Genomic DNA, 12,454 nt, shown 5'->3' with positions numbered 1-12,454 from the left:
TTGTTTGAATTCTACAACAGTTATGAAAAGATAGGCAGAAACTAAGCTTCAGTAAGACAAGAAACTGGTCTGGGTACATCGTTCAGTGGTAGAATACTTGTGTAGAATATGAAAACTGGACTTGGTTCCCAGCACTGTAAAGTAAACAATAACATCCATCAATAGTTATGCTGTGACCAAGTTGAGATTGGAATCTTGGATGGAGGTCACAGTTCCAAAGCAGGTGAAGAGTCGGGGGCGGGGGGGAGCAGAATAACTATGGGGCTGTCAAATGACTCCTAATTTTTAGAATTGAGAGCACCCCAGATGAAACTTCCTGTGGGGCCTCGAGATCCCATGGGACAACTGATTCTCTTGTTTGGATGAACTGATTTTCCTAAGCATTAGAGAGAGTATACAAGGAGAGAAAGAAGACTGTGAGAATCTATACAGCTTAAGGCAAAATACTAATTATCAAGTGACCCAGAGCTCTTTTGGCCTGTTATTGAGAAGATGCCAAAGGGCTTAAAGTCTCAGTTCTTTGGTCCCTTGTCTGATACTTTGGTAGGGACAAGGAACTGATGGATCTCGGTTGATGGGCATTACCCAGCAGAGTGTGCCACTCAAATGACACAGGCCCAGGGATAAGGGCAATGTCCTCTCAGAAAGATGAGCCAACCACACCCTCAAGAGCAACAGACCTCTCTTTTCCTTGAGGAGGGTGAGAGGTTGGGGACTTTCTAAGACTACAGTGAACAACTCAGTAGATGATGCCAAGGACAGTCACATTTGCAGTTGAGCAGTATATCTCTGCACAAGCCATGATGCCAACAATGAAAAGTTCAAGACATGGATGGTTGCCAGGCCTGGGTAAGCAGGGTGAGGAAAATCATCTCGAAGGACTAGTGACCATGCTTCATGTGAAATTATCAAGGCCCTGTGAACAACACTGGATCAGAATGGTAGGATACCAGGGGCTCCAGTCAGTGTGGAGAAAGAGACTGCAGGGATAGAAGGAAGGCCTAAGGCCTGGGGAAGGCATTTTGAGACCTACAGAAAGGGCCCTTTTCATTTAAGGACATTTGGGACCAGACCATGTGTCCTGACCCTGAAAGAATGTTCTGAGGGACACCTGAATGGGTGGCCAGGAAGCAGGTTAGGCAGTGTTAAAGAAGCCTTGGTGGGTCTGATTCCCATGAAGCCTGGCAGTTAAACTTTTGTTGATATTCTCCTTGTTTGCAGCTCTGTGGCCATGTTTTGTTTCTATCAGTGCCATATTGAGATTGTTGACAAAACATTTAGTCATTTCTGTGTTTGCTAGATGTAAAGAAACAGTGTTCTACCCTGGAGTCAGGGGCTCCTGGTGGCAGGTGGGTGGCAGCGACTGCCTCGGTCCAGTCCCGAGAGAAGCCCTGGCCATGTCTAGGATAGTAAGAGTCAGGGACACATTAGAGACCTTATTGCCCATGGGGAGAAGCCTTATCACACTCCTCTACCCTGACCTACCCCTGTTTCTGGCACTGAACTGTAAAGATGAGCAAACTTGAAAAAAAGGTAGAGTGAGGGGAAACATTTAAACAAAGGAAGGCAAAGTATTAAGAGTTGAAACACAGAGAAGCTACTGGGCCCAGATGTCCTCTAGTCTCTGATGGATGAATAAGACTATCTCCTCCTGGCTTTTCTAGGGTCTGGCCGAGGGTCTCTGAACTGTCCCTTTTCTTTCTAGACCTCTCTCTCCTCTCTCTATAAAGAAGGGATTTTCTGAGATGACTCTTTTGGGAGCATGTCAAGGATGATATCCTAATTTTAAAACTCTATGACTCCTTTTAGAAGATCACATTTCCCTGCTAGTCACTAGAGTTTTTCTTCCTTACTTATCAATCAGGATATTGATTCCTTACTTAACATCAGGGGAGCTCATCAGGGTCAGCAGAGGCAACTCACCATCCCCTCATCTATGCAGGCAAATCCTGGATTATTAAAAAGGGAACACTAAAATAAACTAAAAACTAAGGGAACCCTAACAACTCTCCAGAAGCTAAGGCCTGCATTCACCAACCTCCACCCCGCGATTCCTTTTTACATACTTATGAATATGAGTTCACTACTACTGTACAAACACACATTTCTCACCTCAAATTCTTAAAATGTACCTCATTTATGCCTAGTCCCAGTTCATGGAGTACAATTTTGCAGCCATGAGTTTTAGTGTGCCACGCCAGAGGCGGTGCGTGTGTCCGTGTTATGCAATACCCTTTCATTCTCCTCCTGACCCTTCAAATGTTTGGAACAAGCCACGGCACTAGGTTATTTGTCTATACCTTTATGTCCATTCTGTCCTGAAGTTTCAGGCTCGAATCTCTTCTCTACTTACAAAACCCAGTCAGGTTGGGTAGCAAGTGTGATGATATCTGGGGCAGCCTTATCTAGCTAGCTACAAAGTTTGAATCAGTGATTACACCACACTGGGTTGGTGCCAGCCAGGCAGGCTGCCGTATTGCCAAGTAACCCAGTGGTTGAACCAGGTTGGATTGAGTAACATCCACCAATGGGAAGTGAGCTTATTAATCATGCAGCATGGTTTACTGTTGAGAGCACAACTCTGAAGGCCTGGTTTGGTTGGAGAAGGTACAGGTGGGGCAGGATACTAACTATGAAGACATCCAGCGATAATATCTTCAAGTCTGATAAAAAAAAAAAAAAACTCACCTGAAAAACCACACAGACATCTGGAAGGAAACATCTAGTTCAGTAAAGAGCTGGGCTATAGGTTCAATCATTGAGACTTTCCCGCCATCTTGGACTCCTTTGGTTGAAAGGAGGACAGCTGTGTGGTTGTGTATAATGCTGGAGTTTAGAATTCTTGGTTTTGTAAGTGAAGGAAAAATTCAAGATGGCAGACAATGAGCTAGAATTGTGTGGGTGCAAGAATTTAAGATTACACACGGCATTCTCTTTATTCATCTCACACTTCAAAAACATTCTTTTCTAGGGCCACAGCCCACCACCCTCCCCACCCAGCTCTGGCCTTAGATTACTGGTAACTATAGCCAATCTGAAATAACATCTCTATTTCTTGCTGAGATGGGCCTGCTACTATTATCAAGAGCAGTTTCTGTGACTTTGGGCTGGCGCTCTCTCTCTCTCTCTCTCTCTCTCTCTCTCTCTCTCTCTCTCTCTGTATGTATGTGTGTAGAACTGACTCCTCATTACAATCTGGTGCTGTGTTTCCATAACCCAGTGTCAAGCATCAAACACCAAATTTTGGTGAAGCACATCATATGTGAGATACACAGCAGAGGGGCTCAGGTGAATTTTCTACAGAGAGGCAGGCAGGATCGAGTTTTCTAAAGACTGCTCTAGAACAAGAAAGGGTTCTGAGGGCTAGAGCATAAAGGAAAAGATAGATACAGACAAAGAGCAAAGGGCAAATGTTCTCTTAAGAGCAATGGTGGAAACGCTAGGCTAGCTAGAAAAGTCAGTTAAGGGTGAGGGAGATAAGGAAGGGCATGGGAGGCACTGTTTTCACAGGAGATGGAAATCACGAGATGCAGTGCATTGCCACTACACAACCTTTCCCTGTCCTGTGTGTTCTCCAAATCTCAGGAGTCCTTTCTTGCCTTAAAAGCATCAAATCTTTGAGTCACTTACAAGAACCACTTTCTAAGGAGAGTCACCTCTCTTAGATGTTGAAAAGCAGGGAGGACTTTGGAAGGTCTGTCCAAGTGGGATTAAAGCTGTAGAACTTTAAAACCAGACTCCCCTCTCCCCATTATCTGACCACAGAAGAGCTGCCAATCTCTCTGGTTATCTTGCCAACCCTGAAGAATCCCTGTCAAGTCTCCACCTGTTTCTCAGGCTTCAAAAGCTTAAGCAAGAGAATTTCTCAGAGCTGTTCCAGAGGCCCTTTAGGGTCTTGTTCTAAGACCAACAGAGAGATAGTTTACCAACCAGGAGCCTTACCCATGGAAACCATAGAGAAGGTTCTAGAAGATTTAAGTCACTGCCCCGACACCCATGAGTTCAGTTTATCCAATCTGCTCATCTAATCGCTGTTAGTCCGAAAATCGCAGAAGGGCTAGAGTGGAATCCTCTCAGAACCAGCATTCCAAACTGGATTAGAAACACCAGAACCCACACAGAATCCTGACCCATGTCCAGAGATATCTGTTCTACTCTGAGGGTTCTCAGAGCAAGAAGCATAAATCCAGGTATCACAATCTATCAAACAGACCACTACACCCCAAACAAAACAAGAGCAAAACCAAAAACAAACAACAACAAAGACCCCAGGCCAAACCAAAACTTTATACCATGAAAACAAGAAATAAAATGAGATTTAAAGGCAGGCTGATTGTCAGCAAACACAATATATTTACTGAATTGGCATTTGCTCACAGGGCAAATGGTACAACATTACACCGTTTCAATATTTGTTTTTAAAAATGCTGTTTTCATTAACTATATTATATTGGCATAACAATGTGACAAGGAGTAAATGAAATGTTGGTGAGGAACCTCACCTTTTCACAATATCAAGCATCTTTTAACCTTAGTATAAGGTACTATAAATCCAAGAAATAAAAACATCCACAAAATATATTACATCTGGTTTGTCTTTTTCTAAGTACTCAACTGTATACAAAAGTCTTTCAAAAAATATCATTCCCCATAGGTTTTCCTGTTTAAAACCTGATATTTTTTTCTCTCAGTTCACTTAAGTTAGAGTGCATTTTCTTTTGTTGGTTTGTTTAAAACATGCAGACATATAAAAAATTGGGATAGCACAACCTTTTGGCAACAAAGTTATTTTTCTCTTAGTTTAGCTTAAATGTCTGAGAACAGTTTTATTAAAACAAAGGAAAAGTCAGAGTTATCATGCAGTGACATGCATATTTCAGAAGGAGGAAGGAAAAAATTAAAGGATATTTGATTCCTCCTTCCAGTTTTGAACTGACCAAAATTTTTATGTTTTTTAAATAATCATCACATTATAAAAAGTATTCAGCAAAATACTGTCTCTGCAAAGAAAGATTTTACCCTTCAGCTGAAAAAATATGGGCCCTCCTGGCAAACTTCTCCTTCTACAAAAAGCCCGAGTACCTGGAAATTCACAATCCCCTACTCTTTTGAGTTTTCCCTCTCCTTTCACTAGAGTCCTTTTAGTATTATTTATCCACCACCAAAAGACGGTGCTTTTTTTTTTTTAGTTAAAAAAAAGTGGGAAACGCATAAAGTGACTTTAAAAACAGACATTCTGTAAACTCCAGACCTTTGTCCCTTCTCTCTGGGCAGCTCACTGGCCACAGGAGAAATGACGCTAATAGGAAACAGTATACATTCAGTCAAGACTGTGAAGGAAGCTGTGTCAGAGAGCACCCTTCTCTATGTCTCCACTTCAAAAGGGCCACCCTGTGTGAGGAGGGGCTGGGCAGGACAGCTGGGGAAGAGGGGCTCCTGAGAAGAGGTGAGGTAGGGCGGGGAGAAAGTGTGATGGGGGCATGGGGGGATGTGCCTCACTCATCCAGCAACACAGATTAATGTAAAAGTCCCCATCTGTTTCTGAGGACAATTTGAACAGAATGTGTATGCATATATACACATGTGTGCACATATATTCACATACACATACACAGGTAGATATAATCTCATCGGTTAACATTTTCATAAAAATAAATCATTTAAAGCTGTATATGCCTACAAATTCTCTTTATTCCAGTGCACTGCACTGGATAACCAAATGCCTTAGATTTTGCTAGGAATACAGTGTGTTATGTAAACATATGTGTATAAAGAAATACACACATACATCTACATACACACACCAACATCATATACATAGATTTCACTTATATCTGTTGTGTTGGCGATCACAGAGGGCAAATGAATAGAGCCAGCTTTCCCAGGAATGGGGGAAATGAGAGACCGGTATGTGACAGAGACAAACAGCCGGGTGGTTGATTGAGGCCTGCCTCTCTGGGTAAAGATCTTGAGAGACCTAGTGAGAACCTGAGAGGGCAAAGGAGACAATGGGAGGGAAAGGCAGAGGGCAAGCTCAAGAACACGGATTTTGGAAAGTGGGGGGCTGAGCAAATGATTTTTTTTTTTAAAGGCAGGCTCAGGAGATGGTGGCTCTTTCTCCCCAAAGATCAAACTGCCCTGAGGCCTAAGAGGGAAGCGCTCGGAAAGGGAGGGGGTTTTGAGGGGCCAAACCCGAGGCGGCGGCAGCAGTACCGCAGCAGCTGCGTCCGAGGCATTTCTGTAAGAAACATTAGTACGGAGCAGATGGAAGACCATCTCCTCCGGCCACATGCAGGTCCCCAGCCTGGGACATCTCCCAACGGCTTGGGGACCCTATGTGAAGAAGAGTTTGGGGGTAGACACAGCCCAGTTCAGCTCAAGAGTCTCACACACGCGTGCGCGCGCGCACACACACATACACACGCACACTCACTCACATACAGGCGAGCACGCACACACTCACGCGCATCACCGCACGCTAGCGCGCGTGCGTGCGGCGGGCAGCAAGCTCTGCGCTTTGGTGCGCTCCTTACCCCCTCCCCCTCTCGGGTATTCGAGGGGGAACACAGGGAGACACTGGAGGGGGAAACAGTGAGGTGCTTGGGTCTGGCGAGGGTTGGATGGGCCCCGCCTTCAGTCCCCCGCAGGTCCTTGGCCCGGCCCAACGGCCCCTGGATCAAGGCGATCCTAACTGAACAAAGCGGGCTAGACGCCACCTTTCCGCCCCCACGCCTTGGCAAAGGGGGGGGGGAAGCAAGGAGAAAGTGCCTCCAGCCCTAGCCCCCAACCATCGGCCGGTGTGCAAGGGTGGGAATGGGGGACATCGAAGGGGAGGCAAGGGGGCCGTACGTCCAGGACGAGACCAGGGCGCGGCCCCTGCGCCTCAGTGGCTAGCTTTCCCCGCTGCTTTCAGGCGACCAGCCAGGAGGCACTGGTAGGGAAAAGAGGGGATCTGGGTGCCCGAGCCTCAGGCGCAAGTGGTGACCACAGGGGCCAAGGACACGGTGGGCGCCGAGGATGCAGAGGGCGCACCCCCTTTCTCCGACTTCTTCTCCTTTTGCTTGAGGTGGATCTTGGCGTGGCGCTTGCGCTCGTCGCTGCGCGCAAACTTGCGCCCACAGAACTCGCACGCGAAGGGCTTCTCCCCGGTGTGCGTGCGGATGTGAGTGGTGAGGTGGTCGCTGCGGCTGAAGCTCCGCATGCAGATCCGACACTGGAAGGGCTTGTGGCCCGTGTGGATGCGTAGGTGCCGAGTCAGCTCGTCCGAGCGGCTGAAGCGGCGGTCACAGCCCTCTGCGGGGCACGCGTGGGGCCGCTCGTGGAGCGGGGTCTTGCTAGGCCGATTCGGGTACTTGCGGGGCCGGATGGGCTTGAGAGTGAGCGGCGGCTGGGGTAGGCTGCCGAAGCCCGGGTGGATCTGCTTGTCTTTGAAGGCCTTGATGGTCTCCAGAGGGGTAATAGGGGGTGGGTTGACCCGGATGGGGTCCATGCCCTGGAAAGGCTTGTGTTCCGGAATGGAGCCCATGTCGTTGGGGTGGTGGTACAGGTTGTAGTCAGGAATCATGGGGAAAAGATTGCTGTCCAAGGCTGGCTTGGCCGATTGGTAATCCTGGGGAGAATAGGCGAGCCCAGGGTTACCCTGGGGGTCGTGGAAAGACACGGGTTCCGAGTAGAGATCACCGCAGTTGGAATAGGGGGGCAGCGCCGGATACATGGCCTCCACGTCGCCCTGCGGAGGCTGCACCATGCTAGCCGTGGACGTCTGCGTACTGAGTGCCCCTGAGGCCGGGGGCACCCCCAAGATGCCGGCGCTCATGAGGCTAATGATGTTGTCCTGGCACCAGTTGGAAGGAGAGTCGAAAGCGAACTTTCCCAAGTAGGTCACGGTCTTGTTGCCGGGGGCTGGCTGGAAAGAGCCCGAATAAGAGAGTTCCGGATTGGGCTTCTCGTTGGTCAGACCGATGTCCATCACATTCTCTGCGGAGAGCGGGGGAGAGAGGGGAGGGGTGAGTGAAGCCGAGCCGGCTCCGGGCTACGGCGCCCCGGTCCTTGCCTAGGAGTAGAGGGTGCGGCCGGCTGGAGTGCGCAGCGCGTGGGGTAAGAGGAACGCTGAGCCCGGCGCAAAGCGGGCGGTGCCGCGCTCCCCGGCGCAACCTGGATACAGCAAAATACTACGGATCGGGGTGTGGAGTGGCTCCGGCACACACACCGCACACGCTGCGCACACACTCACGTACCACACACATACACGCACGCGCGCGAGAGAGCATTGTTGTTCTTCCCGAGGTGGGGCGGACAGGTAGCTGCAGCTACAGGTAGTTTCAGACCCGAAGCGCGCCCGGCTCTCGCTCTCCAGCACACACAACTCGGCCTCTTCCCCCGGCCCTGTCTACTCCAAGACGCCGCGCCTTCATGCCCCAAGCGATGTCCCCCTACGGGCGGGCGCCGAGCCCGGGTGGCCGACCCAGAGCGCTTCGACGCTTTTGTCCTCGGAGCGCAGAAGGGTGCCGCCCGTAAAGGGAGCCTTTCTGGGCCCCAGTCTCCTCCCGGCCTGAAGGAGCTTTCGGCTCGTGCTGGAGGGGAAAAGCCTAGAGCCGGCTATGAGTGGAGAGTGGCGGAAAACCGGCCGGTGTCTCCACAGCGGGAGCAGCTGCCTTTCCCAAGCTCCCGGGTCCCAGGATCGCCCCCAGTGGCAAACCCTTTCCCCCGCCCCGTGGGTGAGCCCCCACCCTCTCCCCGCCGTCCCCACACCCCCAATGGCTTTGCTGAACGCCCGGAAAGGCAGCGTCGCAGTACCTCTCCCACCGCGGGGACTCCACGCCGCACATGGCTCCATCCCGGGTGGGAGGCTGAGGGAGTAAGGGGGGGAGAGCGCGGGTGAAAAAGACGCTGAGCTCCTCCCGAGAAAGGGGCTACAGCACCACGCCTTTTGCACAGCCCAACGATCGGGGCCCCCTGCGTGGGGAGGGAGAACCCCAGAGCTGCTCGTACCTACCTCCCTCCGATCGGCGGCTGCCCCCACCCGGGAGAACCGAAGCCTCAACCGTGGCGTCGCCAACCAAGCCTTCCCGATCTCGGAGGGCGGGAGGAGTGGGTGGGAAAAGCAACTCGCCCCCCGGAAAATTCCCAGCGCGCCCCCCATCTTTCCATCCGTCTCTCCATCCATCCATTTCTGCATCCATCGATCTATGCATCCATCGCTAGCTCGCTCCCTCCTCCTCTTCCTCCCCCTTTCCTTCCTTGCTTGCTGCCTCGCCGCCTCACCGCCACCCTTACCTGTAGCCATCTGATTGTAATGGGCTACCGAGTCGCTGCTGCCGGAGAAGAGGTTGAGCGCGCTGGGGATCTCCTCAGGGTACAGATTGTCAGGCAATTGGTTTAGCAAACTGCTCATGGTCACCGGCAGCTTCTCGGCGAGTTTGCCGGTCATAGCAGTCCCGAGCTACCGCCGCCACCGCCGCCGCCGCCACCGCCGCCGCCTGTTCCTAACGCAGCTTCCAGGCTAGCGGCATCCGAGAGGCAATCCGTGGTGCAGGGGAAAAGCATGCGAGAGGGAAAGTTCGGAGGGAGGGGGAGGGAAGAGGGGAAGGGGTGGACCAGGGGAGGGGATCTATTCTTTTTTGGGGGGGTGAGAGAGGGGCAAAAAGGGTAATCCTCTCGGGTGCTTCAGCTGGTGCGCGTGCGACGCTGGGTCGGTCGTGGGGGGGTGGGGCGTGGGAGTGGGATGGGATGGGGGCTGGGCTGAATCTAGGCTCCAGGGGGTCCGACGCGGCTTCAGTATTGATCTCACAACAGACACGCGCCCGCCGACCCCCCGCCCCCCGATCTGCCACAGCCGCCGCCGCCGCCGCTGCTGCCGCCGCCACCTCCTCTGCCGCTGCTGCTGCCGCTGCTACCACCACCACCAACCCCGCCGCTTCCTAGCTAGCTCACTGCTGCCCAAAAGCTCCCAGCCAGGGAACTCCACCAGTCTATTTATCTGAGCCCCGGGAAAGCTCCGTGACGTAGCTGCCCATATATGGACAGACAAAGCCCAGCCGAAGGGGCGCGACGTCACAATGGAAGCTCCTCACAATGGAACATTAGAAAGCAGGAAGCTGGCCGCAGCCAATGTGCAGCGTCCGCACCGCTAGCCGTTCTTAAAAAAAAAAAAAATTAAGAAAGAAAGAAAGAAAGAAAAAAAGAAGAAAAGAAAAAAGAAAGCCAATTGGAAGATTAGAAAGAAGGAAAGTGGGAGGAGAAAGGAAAGAAGGACGAAGCCGAAAGCAAAGCGCGCGCTGCGTAGTGCATAGTCGAAAACCCAGTAACCAAACATGTAGGTTTTTATTTGAGGTCTGTATTAGAGATAACATTTAGGGGCTGGAGGGGTGGAATTGTTTGCAACTGGCCTCCAGCATTCCCAGCAGGGAGAGTTCAACTAGGAGACAGGTCCCTTAGCAGTCTGGGAATTGTTGGGAAGGGGGAGGTGACTGCTGCAATCCAGGTTCCCCCACCCCAACCCTATCCTTCCTTCAGCGTCCTACTCTGGGCTCAGGTGGAGAGAAAGAAGGAGTACTTCCCTTTGGGGAAGGGGTTCCAATGTCTCGGGGCTCCTTGGTCTAGTACCTAGAACTTTCCTGCCTACACCATTCTGATTCACCGCCCACAGTCCTGGCCCCTCCCTTGGCTCTTGACCGTGTGCTGACTCCCAGCTGTGCGCAGAAGTGGCCCAGGAATTTGTTGCGCAGGGGGCAGAAACCCCACATCTTTGGGGACGAGGAGTGAGTTTTTGGTGAAGAGCAAAGAGTGAAGTTTAGGGGATAGAAAACACGTGCACTAAATAATTCCCAGATAAATTCCCTAACGGTTCTAGAGCAAACCCCCTTTGGCCACAGGATGGCAGGAGGGCCCAGCAGGCCAGGGCACAGTCGCTGTTTACTGCAGCCGGCGAAGGGCTTGCGGCTGAATTACAGCAAGAAAATGCGAAACCCACAGTTTCTAAGCCGCCACAGCGGTCTCTCTTAGTCTCTACCCTCCTGGTCTCCCAAAAGGCTGTCCTCATTGTTGCCTGAGGGTGCCTTGCATTCAAGGGCGGCCCCTGTGCCGACCCGGGGTGCTGTCACCTCCCCGAGCGACAGCGGATCCCGGGGGTGGGTGATGTGTTCCCCGAGGCCTGCTCCTGAAGCTCGCAGCCTTGGCTGAGAGCGAGGGGGAGGAGAGGGAGGGAGCATGGAGGCGCGACCCCGAATCACACCGGCTTGGCGGGGGAGGATTCCCTCCTCAGTGGCCGCGTGGGCATGGTGAATCCCGCGTCCCCCGCTGGAGAGTCGGGGTTGGGGGAACTTGCATCTCTCACGGAGAGGGGGAGTGCTGACAAGGAGGAAGAGAGGATCCCCGGGCCTCACGCCGTGGGAGGTCCGTGCGGGGCCGGGGACATGTAGGAGGAACTCCCGAGCTGCGCATTGTGATGGGGGTGGATGACAACCTCACTCCTTCTCTCCTCCCCTCAGTTTGGTGGAGAACAGTGGGTGGGAAGGACCCAGACTCCCCCGGATCTTCTCTAGCTCTTAGGAAAGGAGGGATTCCCGCCGCCCATGAGCCCCCTCTCTGCTACCCCCGCCGCCTCTCCCTCCAGGCTACCCATTCCTGTGCTCTAGAGGCATTGCGCCCCCGGGTTCTCCTCCGCCCGCGCGGCGCGGGGAGACTGCGCGCTGCAGCGGTCCTGGGCTTCGGCCGGAATCAGGGCATGCAGCGCTTCCCGCCCCCGGCTCCATCCCTGGAGGGGGGAGCGGCCGGTCAGGGGCGTGGGCGGAGGTGTGAGCCTGGCTGGGTGCGGGAGGGGCCTCCGCGGCTGCAGGGAGGGTCGCGGGGCAGCGGGCCAAGCCGGGAAGAGCCATACAAGGAGCGGATCCGGTGACGCGCCGGCCGCGCCCCTTCTCCTGCTCTATTTGGCTGCCGATTCCGGTCCCCGGATTTGCATATTTTGGCATCCAGTGGAAAGGGGAAGAAGAACGGAACCCGCAGCCTTTAAAGGAACCGCACAGACTGTAGCGTCACCTAGGAAGGCGGTCGGGGTGGGGGGGGGCGTGAAAAATTAGCCTGGAGCTCTGGCCTCTGGCTGGAGAGCCTGGCAATTGGGGAGGGACAGGACGCCTAGGGTACCCGCAAGCTTTGGGCGCGCCTCTGCAGCGCTTCCTGCTGCGCGTGAGATGGGAGGCTGGCGGGCTGCGGTAGGAGGGGCGGGGTGTCTCGGTTTGTTTCCTGCCCTCTGCCAGGACGTGCCGGCGAGGTTCTCAGCCCTGGAACAAGTGGCAGGTCTAAGATTGACTGCAGTGCCCATGTCTCCCCGCGGGAGGCAGAGATCAGCCTGAGGGGGTGGTGGGAAGGAAGTGGAAGGCCTTCTGCGGCCTAGGACTCCAGATATCACCCACTTTCCACCTGTTGGGCTCTCTCCATAGGAAGAGCTCTACCTTTT

General features: G+C 52.8%; 1 protein-coding gene across 3 annotated transcripts in view; it reads right to left on the bottom strand.

Moving 5' to 3' along the window:
* Positions 1-9,710, bottom strand: part of Bin3 (bridging integrator 3) — a 64,262-nt gene extending 54,552 nt beyond the window's left edge. Inside the window, exons 1-3 of one of the 3 annotated variants that reach the window (XM_035452812.1) lie at positions 9,277-9,415; positions 8,797-8,849; positions 4,268-7,977 (exon numbers count right to left, since the gene is read on the bottom strand). In XM_035452812.1, coding sequence (XP_035308703.1) covers positions 6,968-7,977; positions 8,797-8,836 — 1,050 coding nt within the window. In that variant the 5' untranslated portion in view covers positions 8,837-8,849; positions 9,277-9,415 and the 3' untranslated portion in view covers positions 4,268-6,967. Of the gene's footprint in view, positions 1-4,267; positions 7,978-8,796; positions 8,850-9,276 lie in introns of those variants that run through there. The other 2 variants (XM_035452811.1, XM_035452813.1) reach the window with 2 other exon arrangements.
* Positions 9,711-12,454: the final 2,744 nt, after the last annotated feature.

The sequence above is a fragment of the Cricetulus griseus genome (assembly GCF_003668045.3).
Source record: "Cricetulus griseus strain 17A/GY chromosome 1 unlocalized genomic scaffold, alternate assembly CriGri-PICRH-1.0 chr1_1, whole genome shotgun sequence".
Classification (NCBI taxonomy): Eukaryota; Metazoa; Chordata; class Mammalia; order Rodentia; family Cricetidae; genus Cricetulus; species Cricetulus griseus.
Note: the sequence above shows the minus strand (reverse complement) of the source record. Positions and strands in the feature narration are given on the sequence as shown.